At 40.3% G+C, this 26,416-nt stretch overlaps 1 protein-coding gene across 2 annotated transcripts in view; it reads left to right on the top strand.

Annotated features, from left to right (window-relative positions):
• Positions 1-26,416, top strand: part of rad51b (RAD51 paralog B) — a 61,039-nt gene that overhangs the window by 17,507 nt on the left and 17,116 nt on the right. For both annotated transcript variants that reach the window (XM_067417248.1, XM_067417246.1), the window contains 2 exons: positions 5,741-5,850; positions 8,306-8,384. In XM_067417248.1, the coding sequence (XP_067273349.1) occupies positions 5,741-5,850; positions 8,306-8,384 (189 nt within the window). The remainder of the gene's footprint in view (positions 1-5,740; positions 5,851-8,305; positions 8,385-26,416) is intronic.

Below are 26,416 nucleotides of genomic sequence, written 5' to 3'. Positions count from 1 at the left end.
ATTTCCCACTAGATGGATAACATTAGAGAGAAGATTGTTGGAAAAATTGCACCTCTGATTATGATTATTCAGCTTTCAAACCAAATCTGCCCAAATGACAAAAGAGGTCCGCAAATGTTTTAACCACATTATCTTTGAATGTACATCAATCCATGAAAGCCATTTCCTTGTCTATGTCCAGCCCTGGTCAACAACTCTGCCATCCAATCCAAAAACATTTGGATGTGCTGAATTTGGTCCAAATGCAAATTGGATCCTATAATAACTGATTTTCAGGGTATTAAAAAGACAGCTGATTGAATTCTTTGAATAGCTATGCTGTCACAGTGTGGGAAAGTACCCATCGCTTCTGTTGGGATCGGTGAGAGTAGGCGGATTGTACTGGAACCAAGAGAATTGATTTAAGAAGCTGGGTCTTAACAGGGCGTCACATTTGTTTAGTCTGGCTCTCTCCAACCTTATTACCATGAACTTGCATTAAGTCGCATGGTCATTAGTGTGAGTTTCCTTCAGACATTGTTGGGGAATCAACTCAGAATGAGTTGTTCCTTTTGATAGCGCTGTATATTTACACGTGGTTTTAGTGCTAGAGGCACTATATAGTAATTATTCAAATAAAGTAACCTGCAGTGCAGACGTGCAAACAAAATCTGTTGAACGCAATGCAGATACTCATCTTGCAGATCAGTTCTGAGTGGAGAATACAGCTGACTACCGTTTTTGGTGTATTTTAAAGGCGCTCGTCTCGTTAAAATGTGCAAATTTACAAACAACGGCATGTTTATTTTGCAATAATGACTGACTGTATAGTTACTGTACTTATTACTCAGCTACTCACCAAATAAATATGAGGACATGAAGTGTTGGTTTAAGTTTAAGTAGTAAGTACAATTGTAAATTCTCTTTAAAGCTAAAATAAAGCAAGACAATTGACCTAGCAACAATATGCACATTCCAAACCCGTAAGACCTTCGTTCATCTTCAGAAAACATACTTTCAAGGCCCAGAAAGGTAGTAAAGACATCGATAAACTTGTCCATGTGACTCCAGTGGTTCAACCCTGAAACGTAGAGAATACTTTTTGTGCGCAAAAAACAAACAAAAATAACGACTTTATTCAACATTTTTTGCACGTCTGTGTCAGTCTCCTACTGTAGTAAACACTTTGATGTAGTAAAAACAGTCCAGCGCTTCCGAGTTGCGTCAAAGCTACGCCTGAACGCCAACTTACCATTGGCCAAAGCTGTTCACGTGAGCACCACAACACGTGTATGATGCTGACGCAGGAGCTGACCTGAGACTTGACACAGATGAGAAGAAATTGGTGAAAAAAGTATTCTCGTCGCTTCCTTAAATGTACAGCTATATTTGTGGCAAAAGCCAACAATACATTGTATGGGTCAAAATTATTGGTTTTCTTTAATGCCAAAAATCATTAGGATATTAAGTAAAGATCATGTTCCGTAAGAGATATGTTGCAAATTTTGTACAGTAAATATATAACAAAAAATATTAGTTGTTGCATCAATATTTAGAAACCTCATTGCTGCTTGTGCGTCAAGCAAGTATGTTTGATCATCAATTATCATATTTGATATGCTCTGTTTGTTGATCAATGCTTATATGGGAATAATAGGCTAAATTTAATCTGAACATCATATAAAGCAATCATGTCTCTTCAGAAGCCTTGGACTGAAAAGTGCTCTATCCATACGAAAGTTTTGGTGGAATAGACTTTCAATAGAGATACAGAAGTCTCTGAGGTTTCATTAAAATGTTAATTTGTGTGAAATAGTTTAAACAAAAGTATGAGAAAATGATGACAGATTCGTATTTTTTATGTTGGGGTGAACTGACCGTTTAAATTAGTGTCGGTTTAAGTTGCACCAAATGTACGGTCTTGTATACTTTGATTTTAGTGAATATTAGGAATGTGAAGTTAAAAAGGTGTAATGCTCTTCTTATTTGATGACTAACTGATAAGTAGAAAATACACTACATTGCCAAAAGTTTTTAGGATGCCTGCCTTTACATGCACATGAACTTTATTGACATCCCATTCTTAATCTGTAGGGTTTAATATGAAGTTGTCCCACCCTTTGCAGCTGTAACAGCTTCAACTCTTCTGGGAAGGCTTTCCACAAGGTTTAGTAATGTGTTTATGGGAATTTTTGAATATTCTTCTAAAACCGCATTTGTGAGGTCAGGCAATGAAGTTGGCGTGAAGGCCTGGCTCACAGTCTCCGTTCTAATTCATCCTAAAGGTGTTCTATTGGGTTGAGGTCAGGACTCAGGACTCGCTCATTCATGTCTTCATGGACCCTGCTTTGTGCACTGGTGTGCAGTCATATTGGAACAGGAAGGGGCTATATCCAAACTGTTTCCACAAAGTTGGGAGCATGAAATTGTCCAAAATGTCTAAGTATGCTGAGACATTAAGAGTTCCTTTCCCTGGAACCAAGGGGCCAAGCCCAAACCCTGAAAAACAACCCCACACCATAATTCCTCCTCCACCAAACTTTACACTTGGCACAGTGCAGTCAGGCAAGTACTGTTCTCCCTACTAAGCGCCAAACCCAGATTCGTCCATCGGATTGTCAGACAGAGAAGCGTGATTGGTCACTCCAGAGAACACATCTCCACTGCTCTAGAGTCCAGTGGCAGCATGCTTTACACCAGTGCTGTCGACGCTTTACATTGCACTTGGTGATGTAAGGCTTGGATGCAGCTGCTTGGCCATGGAAACCCATTCCATGATGCTCTCCACACAGTGTTCACTTCGTTCAAAGTGATCCATTCTTTCACAGATATTTGTAGAAGAAGTCTGCATGCCCGGGTGCTTGATTTTATGCATCTTTGCCCATGGAAGGGATTGGAACACTTGAATTCAATGATTTGGAAGATTGTCCCATAACTTTTGGCAATATAGCGTTTACACAAACATGTGAAATTCAGCTTTGGAAATTTTTAAAAGGTAAATGGAAATTTAAATGTATTTTAAAATTAAATTTCACTTGTTTGCTCCCAAAAGAATGACAGTGACATAATTAAAATGCTCTCGGCACAGCAATGTTTCATTTTAGTTAGCACCTGGTTCAACCGGATTGCGTGTGTTTAGTAAATAAAGCATGATTTTGTGGTGAAATTCTGTGTGAAAAGTGAGTTTAGTGTCACTGTTTAGTGAGTTTGCCCTTTTTATCCGTTAATTTGAAACTGAGCTCAAAACCCATCTGGAGCTGTAAAGTGGTTGGCTATTGTTTCCAAATGTTCTTTTTTTGGTGGGGGGTTATTGAGGATGTTGTTGTTTTTTCAGAGGAGGGGCCTTCCAGACATCCAGTTCACTGACATGCCGTGCCAGCCTTTTCAGGTTTCTCCTGCACTCGACTTTCCACAGGAAATGTTTTGAGGAAGTGAGAGTTGCTGATGTGACAGTTGTGAATGGTATTGTCAGATTACAGCATGGTGCTTAAATGTTACACAACAAAGAATCATGAGAAAGACACTCAGACCGTGACCTCAGAGGCCCTGACTATTTCTGGTTGCGGCACAGCGGGCGAACAAAAACACACAGGTGTGTTTACATAGCAGTTCGAAGAAGACCCGGATGAGTGTTATGTCAATAGTAACATTGGTAACTTCCTCAGGTGTCTGACCCAAAGAAGCGTTCCCATTGTTCTTCAGGCTTATCATCTGCTCTACACTCAGTCTTTAAACCACAATAATGACTCAGTGGCTCCAAGTTTTCAAGTGATTCACAGTAGATGAGGGATTTATAGCAATGGAAATGGTGCAATATGGTGAAACAGCTGTATGCAGAGTACAAAATTAACCTAATGGTGGGTGAAATGAGTATGTAGTTGAAAAGTTTGGGGTCAAACTGTCAATATTCAGAAATGACTATTTAAAATGGTTAAACGGTTTTTAAAGGTCCCGTTCTTCGCGATTCCATCTTTCAAACTTTAGTTAGTGTGTAATGTTGCTGTTAGAGCATAAATAATACCTGTAAAATTATAAAGCTCAAAGTTCAATGCCAAGCGAGATATTTTGTTTAACAGAAGTTCCCTTTCAAAGCCTACAGCGAACGGCCGGTTTGGACTACAGCAGGAAGTGCAGGGATGTAATGACGTCACTAGAACCGTTTGTTGAACCCTCCGCCCACAAGAACACGCAAAAAAGGGGGCGTGGTCTTGTTGCTCTCCCACGTGGAGAAGAGCGCGCATTCAGCGCTTGCATCTCCCCGTTGTGGTAAGAGGCGGGACCTTTCCGGGCAAAGTGCGCTAAGCTGCTGTCCAATCAGAACCCGGGAAGCGCTGGCCCAATCAGAACTCGTTACGTGTTTCTGAAGGAGGGACTTCATAGAAAAAGAAAATCATCAGGCCGTTTTTAGGACAGAGGAAACTGCGCTGTACAGATAAGTAAATTGTGTGAAAAATACTGTTTTTTTTTTTTTACACACGAAACATGAACTCAGGTTATATTGCACACTGTAAACATAATCAAAGCTTCGAAAACACACGAAGAATGGGACCTTTAATCAAAGAATGCCGGATATCACAGTTTCCACCAAATATTAAGCAGCACAACTGTTTTCAACAACGGTAATAATAAACTAATGAGTTATAAAAAATAAAAAAATCACCCCTTCACAGTTCTCATGAAGAGCAAAATTAGCCGTATAGCCCAAAACCACAATTTGTACCAGACTAAATGCTTTTTCTGCCGTAAAGTTGGGAATTTTAACATAGGGCCCAATGAGATTCTGCTCCTAGTCTGTCCCTAGTGGCCAGTCAATGAATTGCATTTTAAGTTACTTTCATATTGGCTTCAACAGAAACTGGGGGAGGTTGCTGCATGAGTTACACATGCAGAGGGAGCATGTGTACCCCTGACAGAGGGGTTCTGGCAGACCAATCACAGCGCTTGCGGTCTGCGTAGAATTGATGCGTTACATTTTTGGAGAGATGCCATCAGGGTACTTTGTAGGCTATGCGTGCAACACAGCCTACGGCGTAGCTACAGCGTACAGTATAATTTGGGCTTAAACCAAAGAAAGAAAGAAAATCTTACCCCAAATTTTTGAACAGTATAGCTAATTTATCTAAATAATTACTAAATGTGTCTCAGAGCACGCAGATGAACCACAATAAAAGCATTTCGGAGGAAGATGCCTGCTGTTTGGAATTAAGTTGTGTAAGAACGTTTCGGGAAAGAATTTTACTGAACCACTTTGTTGACAGACTTTTACTCAGGCATTTCAGAATGACTAAACCAGCATTTCAGATTCTCTGCAATGGGATCTATTCCGTCCCATTTTAAAAGTCACATGATTTTTTTTTTAAAGAGCATCGAGAAATGTATTTGGTAAAAGTGTTTCTGTCATAGTTTATGCGCATGTTTTCTTCTCCGATAAAAAAAGTATCTTGTTTAACTTTTTGTTTTGTTTTTTATTTGCAAAATGTGCATTTTTTATGTGCAAAATAGGTGGATGGAAACAGCTTTTGTCATAAAGGATATGTCTTTATTTTTATTTAAATCAAGAAATTTAAAAGAGATTCAGGTGTTCATTGTTACAAATTGGTTTAAACCATCTTGCAAGTTCTATAAAGCGACTGGCTAATTGGCAAACAACTGATTTATTTACTCAAAGCCAGTTTTTAGCCTGCTCTAAATGAACTATTACTACTACTTTCAACTTTGACTATATTAAATCTGTTTATTTTTTATTTTTTGGGGCTTTCAGTATCTACTGAGGAGGACTCAGGGTTTGTGACAGCGGCGTTGGGAAACACATGGAGTCACAGTGTTAACACACGCCTCATTGTCCAGTATGAAGACACAGAACGGAGACAGGTAAACACCCTTTTTCTCCTCTTTGTGAATAAACAAAATGTTGTTTGCCATAATACAGTTTTTCTCTTGTGGGAAAATGGACCAAAGATGACATCACCTTAAACCACACAGTTTTTTGTCCAATTAGATTCTCTCTAGAATTATAATATCCCTCCCCTAATTAAACAAAACAGTTAAAGTTGGGTTCCGGAAGTTAAAATTATGTTCATTTTCTCCATAGGGAAATATATTTTAACAAAAATATATAACCCTTTAAAGACACAACTGTTATGAGCTTTGAGGTTGTCATCTGTTCAATTTATTATAATTTATTTTTTTAAATAATGGTGTTTAATAGCAGAATTTGTAGTGAAAAACCACATCACCCATGAATGCTTTACAATAAATTCCACCAATTGGAGTCACGGCATGCAAATAACTTTTTCACTACCTTCAATTTGTCCCCCTGTATCAACCGGAAATACATCAGCACAAGAAAATAAAACTTCACTCATCTAGTGATTTCATCTTTAAAACAAGCTTAAAAGAAAGAAAACCGCTTACTCCACCACCATTGTGTCGGCTTGCCCTACTTGTTTTCATCCTGTCAAATGATGGCATACCTCATTGACTGTACACCCTGGCCTAGAGCCCTGAAGATTTTGTTTTTCTTTTTTCCGACTGAGCTCCCACCTAAAGAAAGGCGCACTGATAGAGAGGCACTGGTCCAAAACTGCTGGTACACAAGGAAGGCAATGGTGCCTGGCTCTTTTGTGCAGTTCAGTGACTCTGGCAGGGCCATTTCAGTAAAAAAAAAAAAATCCCTCAGAAACTCCCTGCTTTTTAGCCATTTACTGTGGATGTTAGCCATTAGAGGTAAAGTCATGCCACTTTATATGTGAAATATGTGTGTTTGGGTCAAAGTGAAAGGAAATGGACTGGTTTGTGTGACTGGAAATATTTGCACTTGTGTGTCACGGCACAGCAGTGAGGAATCACATTCACACAAAGCAACTGGCAGCAGGTTTGTAAAAACTAACTTATTCTTAACCACAGGTAACAAGATACCCCTGCAAAGGCGAAAATAAGTAAATGTTCCCGTTTATTTTTATACAAATAACCCCAAGAGCAAGTCATGCCGTCTGTAGACGGTTAAACTTGAGAAGGAAATGCTTTCATTTCATGAGTACACAAGATATAAGCACAGTCATATTAGGCAGAAGTCACAAAAGCTTCATTTGTTTACTTTTGTTTGGGGATCTGATTCATTTCCGGTATGTTTTGCGCAACAGTTACCAGACAGTTTCCTCTTTTGAGTTTTGTTGAGTAATTTTCACTTAGGTATCTCTTTTCGAACATGGCACAGCCCAGTGCAGGGTTTTGAAATTAGAGGCTGATAACAAAAAAAGTAATGTAGATTCACAAGAATCTCTAATAGGCTTAGACGCAGGTTGCCGGCAGACACTGCTGAGTCTCGTAACCCAATGCTGCCGCAATCCTATGCTTGCTTTCATGCCCACGCTTTAAATAAAGACTTTTATTCAAAACAATTCTCAATGCCTGGCCCCACTCCATGTTTCCAGACATATGCACATCTTATGTATCTTACTCATGCTGCTTTTTTTAACAATCAACATACCAAATAAAAAAAATAATATAGGCTAATATTCAAACAAAGCCTAATTAAATGTAGGGTAAGTAAGCATTGGTTAAAAAATGTTTTTTTTTTTCCAAATTTATTAAAACGTTCTTTATATATCAATACATAATTAAAATGTAAGTACTTTAAAAAAGAAAGTATAAAATTTGAGTGTCTGTAGACCTCTCACGACTGTTTTAAAGACAGCTCATTATTTCCATTCACTCCACCTTCTCCCTTCTGAGGAAAACGCTAGGCGCTCTGCTGAAAACGCCTTGCTGTGAGTGCTTGAGAGCGTTTTGGCAGGCAGCGTTTTTTTTCCTTCAGTTGAGACTCGGATACAGTCTTCCTCTTCTTCATCTTCTCTCAGTTGTAGACTAGGGATATTATTCAGTCTTATTATGCCGCTTTCATCGTCGCATAAGTAAGTAGCCACACTTCCCTTGAAGGGCGGGGCAATAACAAGCCGGGCTTATCCAGTATGCAAATACACACAGAAGATGACACCCCTACTGTAAGCTAGACTCTTCGAAAAACAAGCCGATTTCAACCTCAAAATGTATGCTTTTTAATATACCAATACTGCTTTCTCAAACACTGAGAGGCTTTGTTGTGATTTCAACTAACAGATTCTGCAAAAAAGCAAAAATCAAACCTTCTTTCTCATTTTGCACGAAAGTAGTGCTGACGACTTGTGTCCCTTGTTTCTGTGACAGGTCACATATTAATTTAATTAAAATTAGTCCATTGTCAGCCCTAATTATTAGCCTTGTATTGATATTGTGGCCATGAAGTGACAAATCTCTTCTTGTTTCTTATTTTTCTTATTTTTCATAGATTGTTATAGCTAAATCACCCGTGGCCCCTTTTGCTGTGCTGAGCTACACTGTTCAGAAGGAGGGCATCTGTCTTGAGGGTGAGTGTGCTTGACACAATGTGTACTGACAAAACTGATATTGCACAGGAATTATATTGTGATATCACATAGGATCTGGTTGTAGGTGACATAAAATCGACATTGAAATTGTTTATGGGAAATACATGAATAATGTATTTTAAAGGGATCTTATTATGGCTTCTTTAGATTTTCAACTTTCTATAGTGTGTAATGCTGCTGTTGAGCATAAAAAAGGTCTGAAAAGTTACAAAGCGCAAAGTCATTCCAAAAGGGAGTTATTCTCAATCAGTAATGTCTAGGTTACTAATGTAACCCCTGCACCCTGAAGGAGGAAACAGAGATGTTAACTGCCCTGTGTAAGCCGCCTAGTCCCCCTGCAGTTGTTGGGGTGGAAAAAGGAAATTAATTTGCATGGAAAATATCAATCGCTGGTGCATATACTTACCCATACAGTGGATGTGTACCTATTCTAATGGATAGGGAGGCTATGTTGGCCACATCTTGCCCGTAGGTAATGTTGAGTTTACACATATGGACTAACCATTAGGACAGTGCTAGATATGGAAGGTCTCTGTGGTAGTAAAGAGCTGTTCTGGGTCTGTCAAGAGCGCTGTCTGAAGAGATGAGATCTTAATCTCAACTGACTGGGGCAGCTCTCTGTAGAGCTGTTAAGACCAGAGAGAGATCACAAGAGGGGATGAGGTGAGGTCAAGGACTTTCAGGAACCTTATGACCAGGTTGTGCTAACTCCATAAGCAGTAAGATACTCTGCATGGGGGAGATTTTGCTATTTTCCCAGTTGACCTGAAGCTCCAGCTGAGGACCTTGTACTGATATGCTCATCCCTCAAACGCAAAGTGTAGGAACCGTCCATGAGGGAGAATTGAGACATGAAATTACGTGTCCCTCAGGTTGATTGCTGCCAAACAAATCTTGGGGAGAATGCATTCAAAAAGGCATTTCTGCATGCAGGACAAGGGCATCCTTGTCCGCCACTGAGGCGAACCGAATGCCCTTGAACCTGAGGAGACGCTGGGCAAACTGAATTGCATAGCTGAGTTTGATCGTCCAAGTGAGCCAGCATGAAGGGCTGGGAATCCTTAGCCAGGCTTCCAGACACCGAGCAAGTGGAATCAGTGAGACCACAGTCATACCCGCTGTGCAGGAGATGCGAGTGAAGGTATCATGTCCTCGAAACAGACTCTTGCTTAGTGGCGATTAAAAGAGGGGGACAAGAGTCACAGCAAGGCATAAGGTTCTCAGTGTCAACCAAGCCCTCTTCAGACCCAGAGTTTGAGGAACTGCTCTTTTGTTGAAAATTTGGGTATAGAAATTTGACAAACAAAAGCCTCCGACAGGCCATCCTCTAGGGCCTAAACACTCATATCGCACCTTCCTGTAACTTTAGTAATCCTGAAGACCTTGATTAGCTTCCGATGTGTTTGATTAGGGTTGGAGCTAAACTCTGCAAGAGAGTGGCTCTTCTGGATCAACATTCCCCACCCTTGCACTAGGGGAAGAGCAGCTCCCTACATCTCCAGGTTGCCCTGAGGGGTGGTTTTTCACCTGCCACGTGTAACAATTAGCAGCAACTGACACTTCCTCTTTGGCTGCAGCAGGGGGATGGATACCCTTGGCGACAACCTGACTGAGCAGGGTAGCTCGCAACAGCCTTTTAGCAGCGCGTCGAGGCAGGCTCTTGATCTGCTGGGCAGTGTCAAGGGCCATTGTGAGATGGGAACATCGAGAAAGTGCACTTTTGCAAGGCTCCGCCAGGGGTGCTTCTGGATCACCAAGGTGAACATTGTCTGAACAAGGGCCTGCACAGTGATTTCATCACGGCCAGTCACCATGCGCAGTTTCTGCATCAACATCAGCTCAGAACTACCCTTTTGCATTATGAGTGCTTTGGCCTGGTAGACTTGCAGGGTGGCCATTGCATACAGGTCAGAGGCGGCCTGTCCAGCAGCAAGTAAGCCTTAGCAGCTAGAGCTTCTGTTGTCTCAAAGGTGCTGGATGGGAGTTGCGGTAACCCCACCAGGTGGCAACATTTTATTGGCATTTCTCTGCACACCCCACCTGGGAATTCCCCATGAGCCCCCTGATCGTCCCACCATCCAGGGTAGTTAGAGAAGAAAACATTTGAAGCAGATTTTGGCTTGTTTGGACTTCCTGCTCTTTTGGCACTAATTCTTCCATACTGCTCAAGTTCTTCATGCAACTCTGGGAAGAAACGCTCGGGGGCGGGGGAAATCGATTTCCATGTCATGCTGCGCCCCCAGAATCCAAGCTCTGTCTGAAGTGGCTTTCTATGCGCACAAGGCATGTGTGTATAACAGATGTGCGTGCCAACACTGCACTGTTCTCTTTTGTGTCTTATTGTGTTTGAATGGCTTAAAAGCATTTGCATTAATAAGAGTGTGATCATATAATATAACCCCAGCCAAAGGATGATAGAAAAAAAAATGGATGTTACACTAATTGCGTTAAACATTAACCCTAAACCCACGTTCATTTTGACAGCACTAGTTGAAACTCATAGTCATGGTACACTCTTAAAAATAAAGGTTCTTAAATGGTTCTTTGGCAGGGTGTATGGTTCCATAAAGAACTTTTAATATTCAAAGAACCTTTCCATTGCACAAAAGGTTATTTGTAGTGCAAAAAGGTTATTTAGACTAACAAATGGTTAGAAAAAATGGTTCTTTAAAGAACCTTTCACAAAAAGGTTCTTTTGGGAACCAAAAATGTTTTTTCTATGGCAGTCTAAAACCCATTTTTGGTTCTTCCTGGCACTTTTATTTTTAAGGGTGTACTGGGCGTGACATTTCTAAAACACGCTTGAAGTGGTTGACCAATCACAACACGCTAGTCCGGCTGATCAATTAGAGCACACTGCGCTTTTCAGAAGAAGGGGCTTCATAGAGACAGGAACTAAATAGAGCGTCACTGACTGACTTGGAAGATAGGTGCTGCAAAAATGTGAAATATGTAACAAATAATGTTTTTGAATATCATGGTACAAAAACTTCATCTAATCGACCCCAAAAGCAAAATCAAGACTTTGAAAAAGGGCATAATGGTTAGATGGTTAGATTTATTTTAGTCATGCAATGTGTATTTCAGTTGTTGGATGCAAATCTAGTTTTTAACAACTGAAAGTCACACTGTTTATGTTAGTGCCATTAATCGATATCATAAAAAAAATTCCATGGTTGGTTTGACAAATGGCTAATAACACAAGTACACTCATTTGTGCGGGTGGTATGTGCTGTTAAACCTTCTTAGTCAGAACTTCTGGCCACTGCAGTTTAACTTCCAGGACCTCTGGCTGTCCTGTCAGTACCATTTGAATTCATCCGTGGGCTTCACAGTTTACCTCGGGCGGTTTGTGTGGATTCCCAACACCACAAAACTTTAATGGGAAACAGGATATCAGAAGGAAAACATAGTGGGACTGCTTTGGCTTTTTTGCAGAGGTTTATGGTGGTGTATATGTGGTGGATTTTTAACAGCACTTGGAGAAGAATTTCAAAGCAATTCACCTTGATGTACTCGACTTCATTTTGGGGTTTGGAATGGAAGTAGTTTATACAGTTTTACTAAAAGCTATGCTTGATATCAGTGGTATCAGTTCAGCATAAATGAATAACAATGAATAAAAAAACAGCTCACACTTCCTGTTAATGCTTGTGCCACATGCTGATATGAGCTCACATTCAGGAGCTTGTTCTTGTTTTTGTTTGGTTTTATTAGAGGAAGCAAGCACTAAATTAGCACATTCGGTGCTTTTGTTTAGAGAGATGCTGTAGAAAATAGTGTTGTGACACTTAGTTTAGGGCTGCAACTAACAGCTATTCTGATTATCTATTTGTTAAATTATTATTATAGGGTATTCCACATAAGAAATGCCACGTGAAAGGTCAGAGAATCCACATTTATTTTAGAAATGGAAAATATACATTTGTCCTTTGTCATTGAAAGGTCTTTTTTTAGATGTATTTTATTTTAAAATCTAATTTCTGTGATGGCAAAGCTGAATTTCAAATGATGTCAAATGATCATTTAGAAATCATTCTAATATGCTGATTTGGTGCTCAAGAAACATTCTTAACATTCTCAGTATATTTGTTGAAACTGACACTTTTATTTTATGAATAGAAAGTTCAAAAGAACAGCATTTTATTTTATTGGATTTTTTTCATAATTAAAAAAAAAGCCTTTTCTATCACTTTTAATAAATTCCTCCCTTAAAGGGGTGGTTGTATGCGATTTCTTTAGTATGTAATGTTGCAGCTTGAGCATATACAGTATCTGCAAAGTTACAGCGCTGAAAGTTCAATGCAAACAGAGATATTGTCTTTTAAAGTTATGGCAGTTTTTTGCCTACAAAAACGGCTGGTTTGGACTACAACAAGCTTCTTCCCGGGTTGGTGACATCATAAACCCTTGATAGTCACCGGAGATGTGACTTCTGCATGTAATGGTAAGTGGCGTGGTGTTACCGGACAACCTATGTTTGGCACTTCAGCCAATAAAAATACATGAAACTACATTTGGCCATCTAACCAATCTAAGACAATTGCATTTTTTCTGGAGGGGTGGGCTTCATAGAAGCAGGTAGCAAACGAGGCATTTAAAGGACAATGGAGACAGCGGTGTGGAATAAAGGTAAAATATAAGAAAAATATGCCGTTTTTAAGAAAAATAAGTATTAAGACATGTTATATTGCGCTCCATAAACACAACCAAGCTTAGAAAAATACCACGGAACCACCCCTTTAATAAAAATATTCATATATTTTCAAAAATTGCTCTGCCCAAATGTCTCCTGAATTTTTTTAGTTTCAGCCAAGAATTAGTTTTTTGTTGCATCACTACATCTAAGCAATTCCTTATTTCTGTACTTTGCTAACAAGACTTCTCTATAAAGTGATTGTGCGGTTGTGCGTCTTTGTGTTGGAGAGTGAGAGAGTCTTGTGTGTGTCTAGTTCAATCCAGCTATTGAATAGTTTTGCTGTGGTCTGGCTCTGTGCATCAGTTGTGTTAATCAGTCTCTCTCTCAACAAGTGCATCTTTGATGTGTGGCGCGCAAAGCCTGCCAGTTTCAAATAAAGACCCTGTATGAGAAAGGCCTTTGAAACACTCTTCGCTCACTTCTCTATGAGCTCCTTACACGATGTCCTCAAGTCAATCGCACACACATACACTAATGCTTCCTGCCAATATTTGATCTCAACACGCCTCTGCACTTTAATCCAGAAATGATTATTGCTGGTTACTGGTATGTGGTAGATGACAAAAATACTAATGCAAATTATTGAAATAAAAGAAACCTCAACTTCCTCATCTGAAACAAACACCTCTTCCTCTTTAATCTTAATTTTAAAATGTGATTTATTTCTGCCATTAGTCCAGTCTTCAGTGTCACATGATTTTTGGAACTTATTCTAATATGCTGATTTTGCTGCTCAGTAAACATTTTTTATTATTATTTTACCCCATACCCCAAATTAAATATGTGCTATTTTTCTGGAAGCCCTGATAATGAGTTTTTTTAAAGGAGTCAAGTTTAAAGTTCAAAAACAGGATTTATTTGAAATATATAATTTTTTATAGCGATGTAAAAAAACTTTAAAAAAAAACGAATCTGTATTCACGTTTGATCAATTTAATGTAACTTTGCTGAATAAAAGATTTTCGGCAATATTTTATGGTTATACGGTAACACTACAATGTTATACACACAAAAAAAGGTTGTATTAGTTAAAATTAGTTTACACATTAGTTACTGTAACATGAACTAACCATGAACAACCCCTCTGTTCAGCATTAGTTAATCTTTGTTAATGTTATAAAAATACAGCTGTTCATGGTTTGTTCATGTTAGTTCACATTGCATTAATAAATGTTGAAATTAACATTAACACAGTTAATTAAGTGCAGTTCATTATTAGTTCATGATAAGTAATGTAGTTAACTAACAGTGTTGGGAATGTTACTTTAAAAAAGTAATTAGTTATAGTTATTCACTACTTGTTCTAAAAAGTAACTGAGTTAGTAACTAAATTACTCTATAATGAAAGCAACTCGTTACCAGAGAAAGTAACTATTTGCGTTACTGTAAAAAAAAAAAGTTGCTATAAGTCAAAGAATTTAAATTTTTTAAAGTCAGTTGAAATGAGTAGAACAGACAAGTGTTTGTACATAACTTTCGATATTTATTGCCAGTGTTGGTCAAGTTACTTTAAAAAAGTAATTAGTTATAGTTACTAGTTACTTCCCACAAATAACTAAATTATTAAAATGAGTTACATCATTATAAAAGTAAATTACCAGAAAAAGCAACTACAGTGTTACACTTTTTAAATGTTCAAATATGTAAAGTAACTTTGATGCCCCCAATATTAAATGTTAAATGAATGAAATGGACACTGAATAGAATAAATGATTATTATAAAACATTGTTCACTAATCTACACTATTTTAATGTTGCTGTGGGACAATGTGAGAGACACCTATCAAATTCAATACATTATTGTAAATATCAGTAATATAGTGGAACAATAGAAGAAAATAGATTGTTTAGAACTGTAATATTTATTGCACAGACGCCAACTGGCCATTAAATAGGCCCAAATCTAAAAATAACTGAATCTCCTTAAGAAAAGTCTACCAAAAATAGAAAAATATATTAGCCTGAAGGGGGTCGCACACCGGACGCGGAGCTCGGCGGCGCACCACGTCTTTAAAATTCGAACACATTGTTTTCAATGAGTGTACGCACACCGGTGGCGGCATTCGGCGCCTGTCCGCGGCGACTCAGGAAGTTGTTCTAAATCCTGCCGCGCCACAGAGCGCCATTTCAAGGCTTTATATTAAAAGTATATTATCGTTAAGGTATACTGATTTCAACCTTTGCTACAAGACAAATTTGTTTTACATTCTGAGTTCAACAGCTTGAATAAAGTCTAAACATATTTTGGGGAAATGTATAATAAACGTAGCCTTTTAAAATGTGCGCGTCTGGTGTGCGATACCTGAGACGCTGCGTGGCGCGCCGCCGAGCTCCGCGTCCGGTGTGCGACCCCCTTAACTTGCATAGCGTAGACCTAGACTCTTTGCAGTACACATTAAAATTCTGTACACAACTTCAAGCAGGCTACAGTATGTCTACCAGTTGTGAAGTATTTTCTTCCTCACAAAAGTAAATAGTTTAACAAGAAGTGCTCTCAAGTCTTGTTTGTATGGCGGGCTTACCCACTCTCTCGCGGGTATTTTCGCAATGATTGCGAAAATTCTGTTTTCACGTCAACTGTCGACAACGGCAGAATGTCCTCAACTATATATCTAGAAATTATTTTGTTAAATTCTGTCTGGGTGATAGGAGTTTGGAGGCGCTGGAGAGAAACCTAGTTTTGGTTGCTTTAATGCCGTGGCTCTGTCTCCTTTGGTAGCGGAACTCACGTTATCTTTTGCGTTCACCGACGTGGAAAGACTCTTTATTCCTGGGCACAAGTTGCATGTTACATAAACATTCTTACCTTTCACCTCAACGAGTGTTATACTTCCAGTTTGTGAAAGATACATTTGAAGTCATTGGACATGCCATCTCTCTGACTCCTGGTCGCTAATCGCATGCGTGCGCGCTTGCGTGTGTGTGTGTGTGTGTCTACCTAAGCCAATCATGAATCATCTTCAGTTGTGGTTGTCTCCCACCCACTTTTTATAATCAGTTATGTGTACAACACCCACCACACACACACACAGGTTGCAGGTCTGCTGCCTGTTCAGATGAAAACCGCTTCAGTGAGCTCAGTTATAGTAACGCCTCATTTTATTCTCAGTAACGGTAACAGTGTTTATCTATAACGCCGTTATTCCCATCACTGTTAACTAATGAACCTTATTGTAAAGTGTCACCCACGTAAACATATTGTAATAACAGTAAATCAAACTAAATTAAGCCCTGACTTTGCCCATAACCCTATAGTGATTACATTAATTTATATTATTGCTTATTTGTTCATTTACACTGTAACAACGTCACCTTAAAATAAAAATTTGACTGCTCTAGCCCAGTTCACTTGATCCCAATCAGACACGTTTCTTGAGGGCATTTACTTTAAAACAGCTGGATGGAGTGAAATGGAATGCAGGGGTCTCAGGTCGAGATAAGTTTTTTAAGCAATATTTAAAGTGACAACTACTTATAAACACACAACTTCTCATTTAGAAAAAAAAAGGAAAATATGCACTTGAAATAAATAATTTGGCCCTTAACCTTTAAATGTTTACCATGACATACTGTACCAGTCAACACTGCATTATCCCGATGAATGATCTCATTCTATATTACTGTCATCCCGCCATGTTGCAACTTCCTTTGCCTTAAGTGTCATGACTCATAATGGTGCATTTCTATGGGTTTCTGATGGGAGTTGTAGGATGAATAGTTGATCTCAGCGTTTAAACTCAATGTCAATGTTCTTGCCAAGAAACAAAACCATAGGCACTCTTTCAGCAGACCTTGTCAAAAAATGTGAAGACATGAATAATTTTCACCATCTGTCACATTTACGTAAGTAAACCAGTAACATTTTACAAGAAATGCATTTGTTTATACTAATACTGTGTTTGACCCCCTTTCGCCTTCAGAACTGCTTTAATTCTGTGTCACATTGATTCAACAAGGTGCTGAAAACATTCTTTAGAAATGTTGGCCCATATTGATAGGATAACATCTTGCAGTTGGAGATTTGTGGGATGCACATCCAGGGCACAAGCTCCCGTTCCACCACATCCCAAAGATGCTCTATTGGGTTGAGATCTGGTGACTGTGGGGGCCATTTTAGTACAGTGAACTCATTGTCATGTTCAATAAACCAATTTGAAATGATTCAAGCTTTGTGACATGGTGCATTATCCTGCTGGAAGTAGCGATCAGAGGATGGGTACATGGTGATCATAAAGTGATGGACATGGTCAGAAACAATGCTCAGGCAGGCCGTGGCATTTAAACAATGTCCAATAGGCACTAAGGGGCCTAAAGTGTGCCTAGAAAACATCCCCCACACCATTACACCACCAGCCTGCACAGTGGTAACAAGGCATTATGGATCAAGTTATTCAGTTCATTCAGTTTACGCCAAATTCTGACTCTACCATCTGAATGTCTCAACAGAAATCGAGACTCATCAGACCAGGAAACATTTTTCCAGTCCCCAACCGTCCAATTTTGGTGGGCTTGTGCACATTCTAGCCTATTTTTCCTATTTGTAGTGAAGATGAGTGGTACCCGGTGGGATCTTCTGCTGTTGTAGCCCATCCGCCTCAAGGTTGTGCATTTTGTGGCCTCACAGATGCTTTGCTGCATACCTCATTTGTCTTCTCAAGTGGTTATTTCAATCAAAGTTGCTCTTCTATCAGCTTGAATCAGTCGGCCCATTCTCCTATGACTTTTAGCGTCAACAAGGCATTTTCGCCCACAGGACTGTTGCATACTGGATATTTTTGCCTTTTCACACCATTCTTTGTAAACCCTAGAAATGGTTGTGTGTGAAAATCCCATTAACTGAACAGATTGTGAAATACTCTGGCCCGTCTGGCACCAAAAACCATGCCATGCTCAAAATTGGTTAAATCACCTTTCTTTCCCATTCTAACATACAGTTTGGAGTTCATGATATTGTCTTGACCAGGACCACACCCCTAAATGGATTGAAGCAACTGCCATGTGACTGGTTGATTAGATAATTGCATTAATGAGAATTCGAACAGGTGTTCCTAATAATCCTTTAGGTGAGTGTATAATGTTACAATGTTATAATGTTACAAAAAGTTTCTAATAAAATCTGTTTTTTCAACCCCTTTATGTACAAAGATCGCCAACAGCCCCAGATTATTGTTTTTCCGCATTTACTGCATGTTAAACAATCCCACTCTTATCTGAACAAACGGAGTATCATTGGAAAGACTCCAGCTTCGGTATTTGACCAGTTAATAAACCTTGCAGTGATATAATTTCTTAATTTACTCAGGAGTGCAAAATAATAAATCCGTAATTTTTTATATTTTTGAATAGAATAAAAACACAAATTCATGTTCTGTCACATTTGCTTCGATGTATTTCTGTTCACATACGTAGATGCACTAGACAGTGTCCGTTAGTGCTCTTAGTCCAAAAGTGTGCATATTTGGAGAAAGATTGATTTATTCCACATGTCTGCACAATATTTTGTCATACAAAATATAATTTCTCTTCATTTCCCACTGAATTATGCAATATGGAGAGCTGAAAGAGTGTGCCGTCTCTCCTGTTCCTGGTTTGTGTCAGTTATGTACATTCAAGCACTCATTTTGCCTAGAGCTGTCATCTTACGTGTTAAATCTAGTGACGGCGCTACACTGTTAAATATTGATTATTTTCTTAGCACCCCCACATACTGGTCTAGCCCATAGACCGTAAAAAAATATGGACGACTCGACATCATCCGTTTCCGCTTGGCAGATTTGAAGCTTTTAGGCGGCCTGCACGGCGCGGACATCTTGGGACTGAGTCTGCGCAGTAGCGATTTCGGGACCGGAGTTGCGCAGTAGAGCGCAGGAAGTACAGCTGCGATATCAAAAGCCCGCCCACACTCTCGCAGATGCAGAAATATTAATTATGTTGGTGTAAAATAAATAGTTATGGAAATGTAGAAATTAAACCTAAAGCTCCAATCTGCTCCCAAAAATTCAGAAAAAAGTCCGTTAGTGCCTCAGTGACAACTTCACTCAGAGAAGCCGTCAGTCTCAGCTGTCAATCATGACGTCACACCCCCGGTTTTTATAGCATCAAATAACTAACTAAAACTAAACTTATTTTAAAAACGAACACTTGAAATGATATCATCGTGATGACAACTGCTTTCAGTGACATAAACTAACTTTGGGGAAAAAATATTTGAAGTGTAATTTTATTATTTAGTTTGCCTCGCGTCCTTTAGAAAACACAGAGGGGCGGGTATACTGGGACCAGTCACCGGGGGGCGATCGAGGCGCGAAAGCTTCAGTAAATGAGAGGGAAACTGCAGGCTTGGTCTAGTCCCCCTTAGCACTGGTAGAGAAAAGATTCTGGCGCTGTGCACGGTTACATGGATGGTCTGTGTTCCCTCCTTCATTGTGTTTTAGGTTCTGCCTGGTGACTTAAGCCTTGTTTATACCCGACGTGTCCGCATGAGCGTGAGGGTGCGCGCGGCAAAAATGACGTTGGCGCGGAGGGGGCGGTCATGTGCGTTGGGTCCGTAAGACCCCATTTTGCCTGGTGGTGTGCAGCGCATGTTTTGTAACTACGTGCGCAGCTCCGCATCTGAAGATGAACGAGTTCTCTGCGAATTTAGCCAAGCATGACGTCTCATCACACCAGCACCCAGTTTGCACATAAAAATTAGGTGCTTATATTTTATAAAATGAGCCTACAAAAGCAGAAATAATTCCTTTTAGATAAAGGTCCATGTTTAAGAGATCGTTAATATAGTTCATATTTTGTTCACAAGTAATAATACATAATATCAAGCAAAGGTTTACTGAGTTTTACACGATTCTTTTGTGGTGTGGTTTTTGGTGAAATGTACTAGAATAAATATCATCACCTGTGTACATTAGCCCACTTCTTCTCGACGCTTTATCCTGTTGGTTTATAGAACAATTACTCCAAGTCGCCCTCTGTCGTTTCAAAGAATAGCACAACGGCGAGCACATCAAGTATAAATGCCTTGTCCGTTTGGGGAGGAGCGTGCGCAGTCAGCGGAGGCTCACGCAGCGGAGCCAGGCAAAAGTAAACAAGCGAAAATAAACAAGCCTTTAGGCTCTGTCCTAAAACCTACGTTTTTATCAAACACAATGATTTATTTCTCATCCACCTGTGATTGATTGGACTTTTATTTTTGTATTACATAACCTGCACGATTGTTCGATATAAGTGAGAAACGTGCCTACACACATACACGTGCGTGAGTGTGCCCTTCAAATGTCAAGAGACAGAGAATAGCAGAACAAAAAAGGAATATTACGAGATTCATCGGCCTGCCAATGGGCTTCCGTTTTGGAGTCCAGCGTGCTAAAGGTATGTTCTGTTAGACACGTACACATAAGCAACACAATCTATAACAATGCAATACTATTACATATTAAAAAAACATTTTACTCACATAATGTCTAATTTAAATTAAGTGAACAGAGCACCACTGTCTTCCCTATGTCAGCTGGAACTTGATTAAAAATAAAGTTTAACCACACATTCCTAATATTAGGAACAGAAGGAAGTTTGTTTGTGGAACTTTGTTCTTCCACAACCAGCAATAGTGCAGTATCTTGCTATATTCTTCAGCATGTTTATTGCTGCTGTCTAGTGTGATCCGATGAGTTGGTGGGCGGGGCTACTGAATTACACGTGCTTATTATTCTGTAGAGGTGGTGTTTCGTCAGTTAATGATGTCAAGATGCGAACACGTTTTCTGGGCCTGGTGTCTATAATAGCTTTTCTTTGACTAACAAGGATGTTATCAGCTCTAAAACTTACAGGACGATCTTATATAATCATGACCTTTTATATATCAAATGCTCAAGGGAAAATTCCATCCAATCTATCTATCCATCATCTTCCATGCAGAGACGCCCAGACTTCCTTCTCCCTAGACACTTCCTCCAGCTCCTCCGAGGGAACCCCGAGGCGTCCCCAGGCCAGCCGGGAAACATAATCCCTCCAGCCTGTCCTGGGTCTTCCCTGGGGCCTCCTCCTGGGAAGGTTCCCAGAAGTAGCACGCAGAACCTCCTCCCTAGGAAGGCGTCCAGGAGGCATCCAAAATAGATGCCCGAGCCACCTCAGCTGGCTCCTCTCGATGTGGAGGAGCAACGGCTCTACTCTGAGCTCCTACAGAGTGACCGGTCTTCTCACCCTATCTCTAAGGTAGTGCCCAGCCACCCTGCGGAGAAAGCTCATTTCAGCTGCCTATATCGGGGATCTTGTCTTTTCGGTCATGACTCACAGCTCATGACCATGGATAAGAGCAGGAACGTAGATTGACCGTTAATTTGAGAGCTTTGCCTTACGGCTCAGCTCCTTCTTCACCACGACAGATCAGTACATCGCCCACATTACTGTAGATGCTGCATCGATCCGTCTGTCAATCTCCCGTTCCATCCTTCCCTCACTCGTGAACAAGACCCCAAGATACTTAAACTCCTCCACTTGAGGCAAGAACTCTCCACCAACCTGAAGTGTGCAAGCCACCCTTTTCCGACTGAGAACCATGGCCTCGGACTTGGAGGTGCTCATTCTCATCCCAGCCGCTTCACACTCAGCTGCAAACCATTCCAGTGCATGCTGAAGGTCCTGGTCTAAGGTTGCCAACCTGACAACATCATCTGCAAAGAGTAGTGACGAAATCATGTGGTCCCCAAACTGGACACTCTTCGGCCCTTGGCTGCATCTAGAAATTCTGTCCATAAAAAATTATGAACAGAACCGGTGACAAAGGGCAGCCCTGCCGGAGACCAACATGCACCGGGAACAAATTTGACTTACTGGCGGCAATGCGGACGAAGCTCCTGCTCTGGTCGTAAAGGGACCGAACAGCCCTAAGCAGGGGGCCACGGACCCCATACTCCCAGAGGACCCTTCACAGGGTGCCACGAGGAACACAGTTGAATGCTTCCTCCAAATCCACAAAAAACATGTGGACTGGTTGGACAAACCCCTATGAACCCTCCAGCACCCTGGAAAGGATATAGAGCAGTGTTCCACAACTGGGACGAAAACCACACTGTTCCTCCTGAATCCGAGGTTTCACTATAGGCCAAATTCTCCTGTCCAGTACTCTGGCATAGACTTTCCCAGGGAGGCTGAGAAGTGTGATCCACCATGTAGTTGGAATGCACTCTCGGGTCTCCCTTCTTGAAAAGGACCACCACCCCGGTCTGCCAGTCCAGTCCATGACTTTAGCCCGGTTGATGGACGAGTCCCCCTCAGAGCCCTCAGCCCCTGCTTCCTCAAAGGAAGACGTGTCGGTGGGATTGAGGAGATCCTCTAAGTATTCCTTCCATTGTCCAACAATATTCCCAGGTGAGGTCAACAGCTGCCCATCTCCACTGTGGACAGTCTCTTCGAGGCCAACCAATAGTCTTTCTCCATGGCCTCATCGAACTCCTCCCAGGCCCGAGTTTTTGCCTCCACAACTACCCAGGCTGCAGTCTGCTTGGCCTGCCGGTATCTGTCAGCTGCCTCAGGAGCCCCACAAGCCAGCCAGGCCCAATAGGACTCCTTATGGCCACAGCTCAGAGCGGCCGCGTCGACAATGGAGGTGGAGAACATGGTCCATTCGGACTCAATATCTCCAGACTCCCTCGGGATCCGGTCGAAGCTCTGCCAAAGGTGGGAGTTGAAGATCTCTCTCACAGCCAAACGTTCCCAACAGACCCTCACAGTACTTTTGGGTCTGCCGAGTCTGTCCAGCTTCCTCCCCCACCATCGGATCCAACTCACCACCAGGTGTCCAAGACATACGGCCGGAGGTCAAATGAGAAGACCACAAGTCCATTATCAACCTTCGGCCTAGGGTGTCCTGGTGCCATGTGCACTGATGGACAACCTTATGCTTGTGCACCCTTATCTTTGTTCTCTTCTCAAAGAAAAGCTTAACTCCAGGTCTTATAAAGTCGCGGCCAAAGCAGATTCGAAAGACTGCTGTTCGCCAGCTTCTTTGTTTTCAAGTAGCACGCAGAACCTTCGCAACTCTGCTGTCATTTTTAGGCCTGCCCACTGACTTTATACACAATGTGACTGGCCTGACCAGAGTTTGTTTTTTCCAGCTCGCAAGTTGCTAGATGACCCTCGCTGCAAATAATGATACAAGAAAAATGAAAATTAAGTCTCCTTCACGTCAGAGGTTTGAAAGGTTCGTTGAGTTTCAACCTCAGATTTTAAATAAAGCATATGACTTGTGGCTTCAGCTTCATTGTGTTTCTAAATTTTATACAACTCAAACGCATCATATTTTTATACATTTAAATGTCAAGGTTATTTTTATTTTTTTTATGTTTGAGCTTATATATCGACATATTAATAACAGTCTGAGTAATTCTTGAACTGTTTTAAAGTTTAACTGCAACCTTTTTATTTTGGGTATGTAATTTATGCCCCACTATATAAATTCCTAATACAAGGCAGAACAGAAAGGAGAAAAAGCAACAAAAGAGATATTACCCAAGATCTCGCATGTCTGGGATTTCACTTATGGATACAGGATTGTTTAACAGCCTGCTGGGACTCACCATGGAGCACATATGGAACATGCTGTCACTGCAGAATAGAAGAGCTGGACGGCACTGTGTGTGTTTGTGTCTGCCTGTCTATCTGTCTGTCTGTCTCCATATGGTCGCCCCTTTTTATCTCACCATGAGTAAGAATTGACTTAAACTTGCTTTCATATGTTACAATAAACGGCGTAGCGCCAGATGAGATAAGCAGGCTGACATAAATCATGAGTATGTCTCTCAGTCTTATTCAGCACATGCTGATTCATTTGACTTCGCTTAGAGCTTCACACCTAAATTAACAGTATGATCCATCATTTAATAACTTAGCAGATAAAGAGCTCTAAAGACTATCACTATGATCACAAAAAATATTGATAGAATTAAAACTGCTGATAGTAATACAGGATTGTTCACCCAAATTCTAATTAGACCCCCTTGACATGCATTATTCAAGCAACGGTTGGAGTTACAAAATCTTCATTCGTGTTCTATTGAAGAAACACACACCTACATCTTGAATGCCCTGGGGGTAAGCAGATAAACATCAAATTTAAATTTTTGGGTTCATCGTTGCATCACCTCTCTTCCCAGTCTGTTTAGTTCTTGTCTCTCTATGAAGCCCCTCCTTCTAAAAGCGTAGTGTGTTCTGATTGGTCATCTGGACCAGTTTTTTGTGATTGGTCAACCACTTTGAGTGTGTTTTGGAAATGTCACACCCTTTACCATAACACAAATCAGTCAGACCTTGTCCCTTTTTTTGCATATGCCTTGGGCGGGACTAATTTAAATGAGGAACATTGTGATGTGTATGTTACGTGAAGAAAAGACTACAATTGACGTGTTTTAGAAAGTTCAGAAACAGTGCTTAGTGATGCAGACAATAACTTCCTTTAAAGTGACTTCATTACCATTTCCCCTGTAAACATTTCTGAATTTTTATCCAGTCAAAGGGTTTGTATAACATATTTTGGTAATAAGAGTTCTTGGTTTTGAATGTATTTTGCTTCCTCTTTTGTTACTTGTGGTTTATTATATTTAGCTTTGTATTAATGTTTTCAATGCAAGAACTAAGAATATGCAAAAGAAGCTCTAGGATTTTAAAGGAATATATTTGAATCAATGTTTGCTTGATTCCAGCCCAGGCCAAAGGCCAAGCCCTTACTGAATGACTTGGGAATACTGGTTTAGTACTGTAATAGTTCGTTGGTAGAACCGCATCTTGGCAAAGAGGGTGTAATGTGTTGTAACTACCACTCATGTCTTGCCGGGAAATTTGGAAAAATGTGTTTTCCAAACTGGTCTTTACAGGTCATTCTTATATTTGAGTACAACATTCTGCTGCTGATGAATGTTGTGCTACTTGCTGAAGTTGACTTTTTCTTGAACACTTTTGAGAAGTCCAACTTGGTCCCATTCTTATTGAATTGAAATAACTGGATTTGTCACCTTAATTGCGAGTGAGCGACGCCTCGCGGTTCCATAACAAAGAGGCATGAAATCACTCTCACAGACATTTTCCTGGACCGTTCCCACCTGGTGGAATGACCTGCCGATCTCAATTCGTGCTGCCGAGTCTGTAGCCATTTTTAAAAAAACATCTTAAGACACATCTCTTCCAATTGCACCTGACCAATAAAGAATAGCACTTAACTATCCATTACATTTAGTTTGTTTGTCAAAAAAAAAATTGGTTGTGTACTGTGCTTAATTAACTGAGACTTCTTACAGCTCTTATAGGTTGTTGGCCTTGTTTGTTTCGTTGCTGAGAGTGGGATTGGCACCTACAAAAACAAAATATGGACCCAAATTACGAGTAGCCTACTCTTAATAATGTGGAGGTTGAGAAGCGCACTCCAGCAGTTTAAATAGCTGTTTGGATGATAAATTACCATCACAATGCATTATTTTACAGCACGTTTTGAAACAATTAGCATTTAATTTCGTATCACGGCACATGTATTGGGGTGTACAATAGTGATGATGATGTGATGTGGAGTAAGATTCATTCTCATTAATAATTACATGACAATTTGTAAGATTCTTCTTCTTATTATTATGATTATTATTCTTAATGACGCTTGTTATTTAGAAGAAGAATGTCGTTTTTATTGATTTTATTATTATTTAAAAGAAGAAGGTCATTTTTATTATTTTGTCAGTCTGAATTATTTTAGTCCCAGTCCGTGCGCAGCTGCCGGGCCAGGCGCGGGCCTGAAACGTCCGGTAAAGCGCACAGGCTCGCGACTGGAGGAATACATATGCATACAAATCAAACGCTTTGGTAAAGTCACACAAATTAAACATTGACGTTCATGTTGCACAAAAATAAACACTGAATGTTGTTGTTGTGGTTTTTAACAGTGGGTCATATAGCATAACTTGTCAGTGCGTTTTGTGGTGTTAGGAATTGTTTTTCTGCGCATTTTCCCACTAACTCAAAACGTGCGTACACCACCTCCTGAGCTGGCATAGGATTTGAGCGTGCCATACGCCAACGTCCATATTGATAAATCTCAAAGTCACCGTGGGTTTGGGTGTACGCAAGGTGTACGCTGGAAATTTGGTGTACGCACTTTTGATAAATGAGGGCCATTGTGTTTATGCCACATTCTGACCCTACCATCTGAATGTCTAAACAGATATCTAGACTCATCAGACCAGGCAACATTTGTCCAGTCTTCAACGGTCTAATTTTGGGTGAGCTTGTGCAAATTGTAGTCTCTTTTTCCTATTTGTAGTGGAGATGAGTGGTA

Source organism: Pseudorasbora parva, chromosome 15, assembly GCF_024679245.1.
Source record: "Pseudorasbora parva isolate DD20220531a chromosome 15, ASM2467924v1, whole genome shotgun sequence".
In the NCBI taxonomy this organism is placed as follows: domain Eukaryota; kingdom Metazoa; phylum Chordata; class Actinopteri; order Cypriniformes; family Gobionidae; genus Pseudorasbora; species Pseudorasbora parva.
The sequence above is the reverse complement of the archived record's forward strand: the minus strand, read 5'-3'. Positions and strand labels throughout refer to the sequence as shown.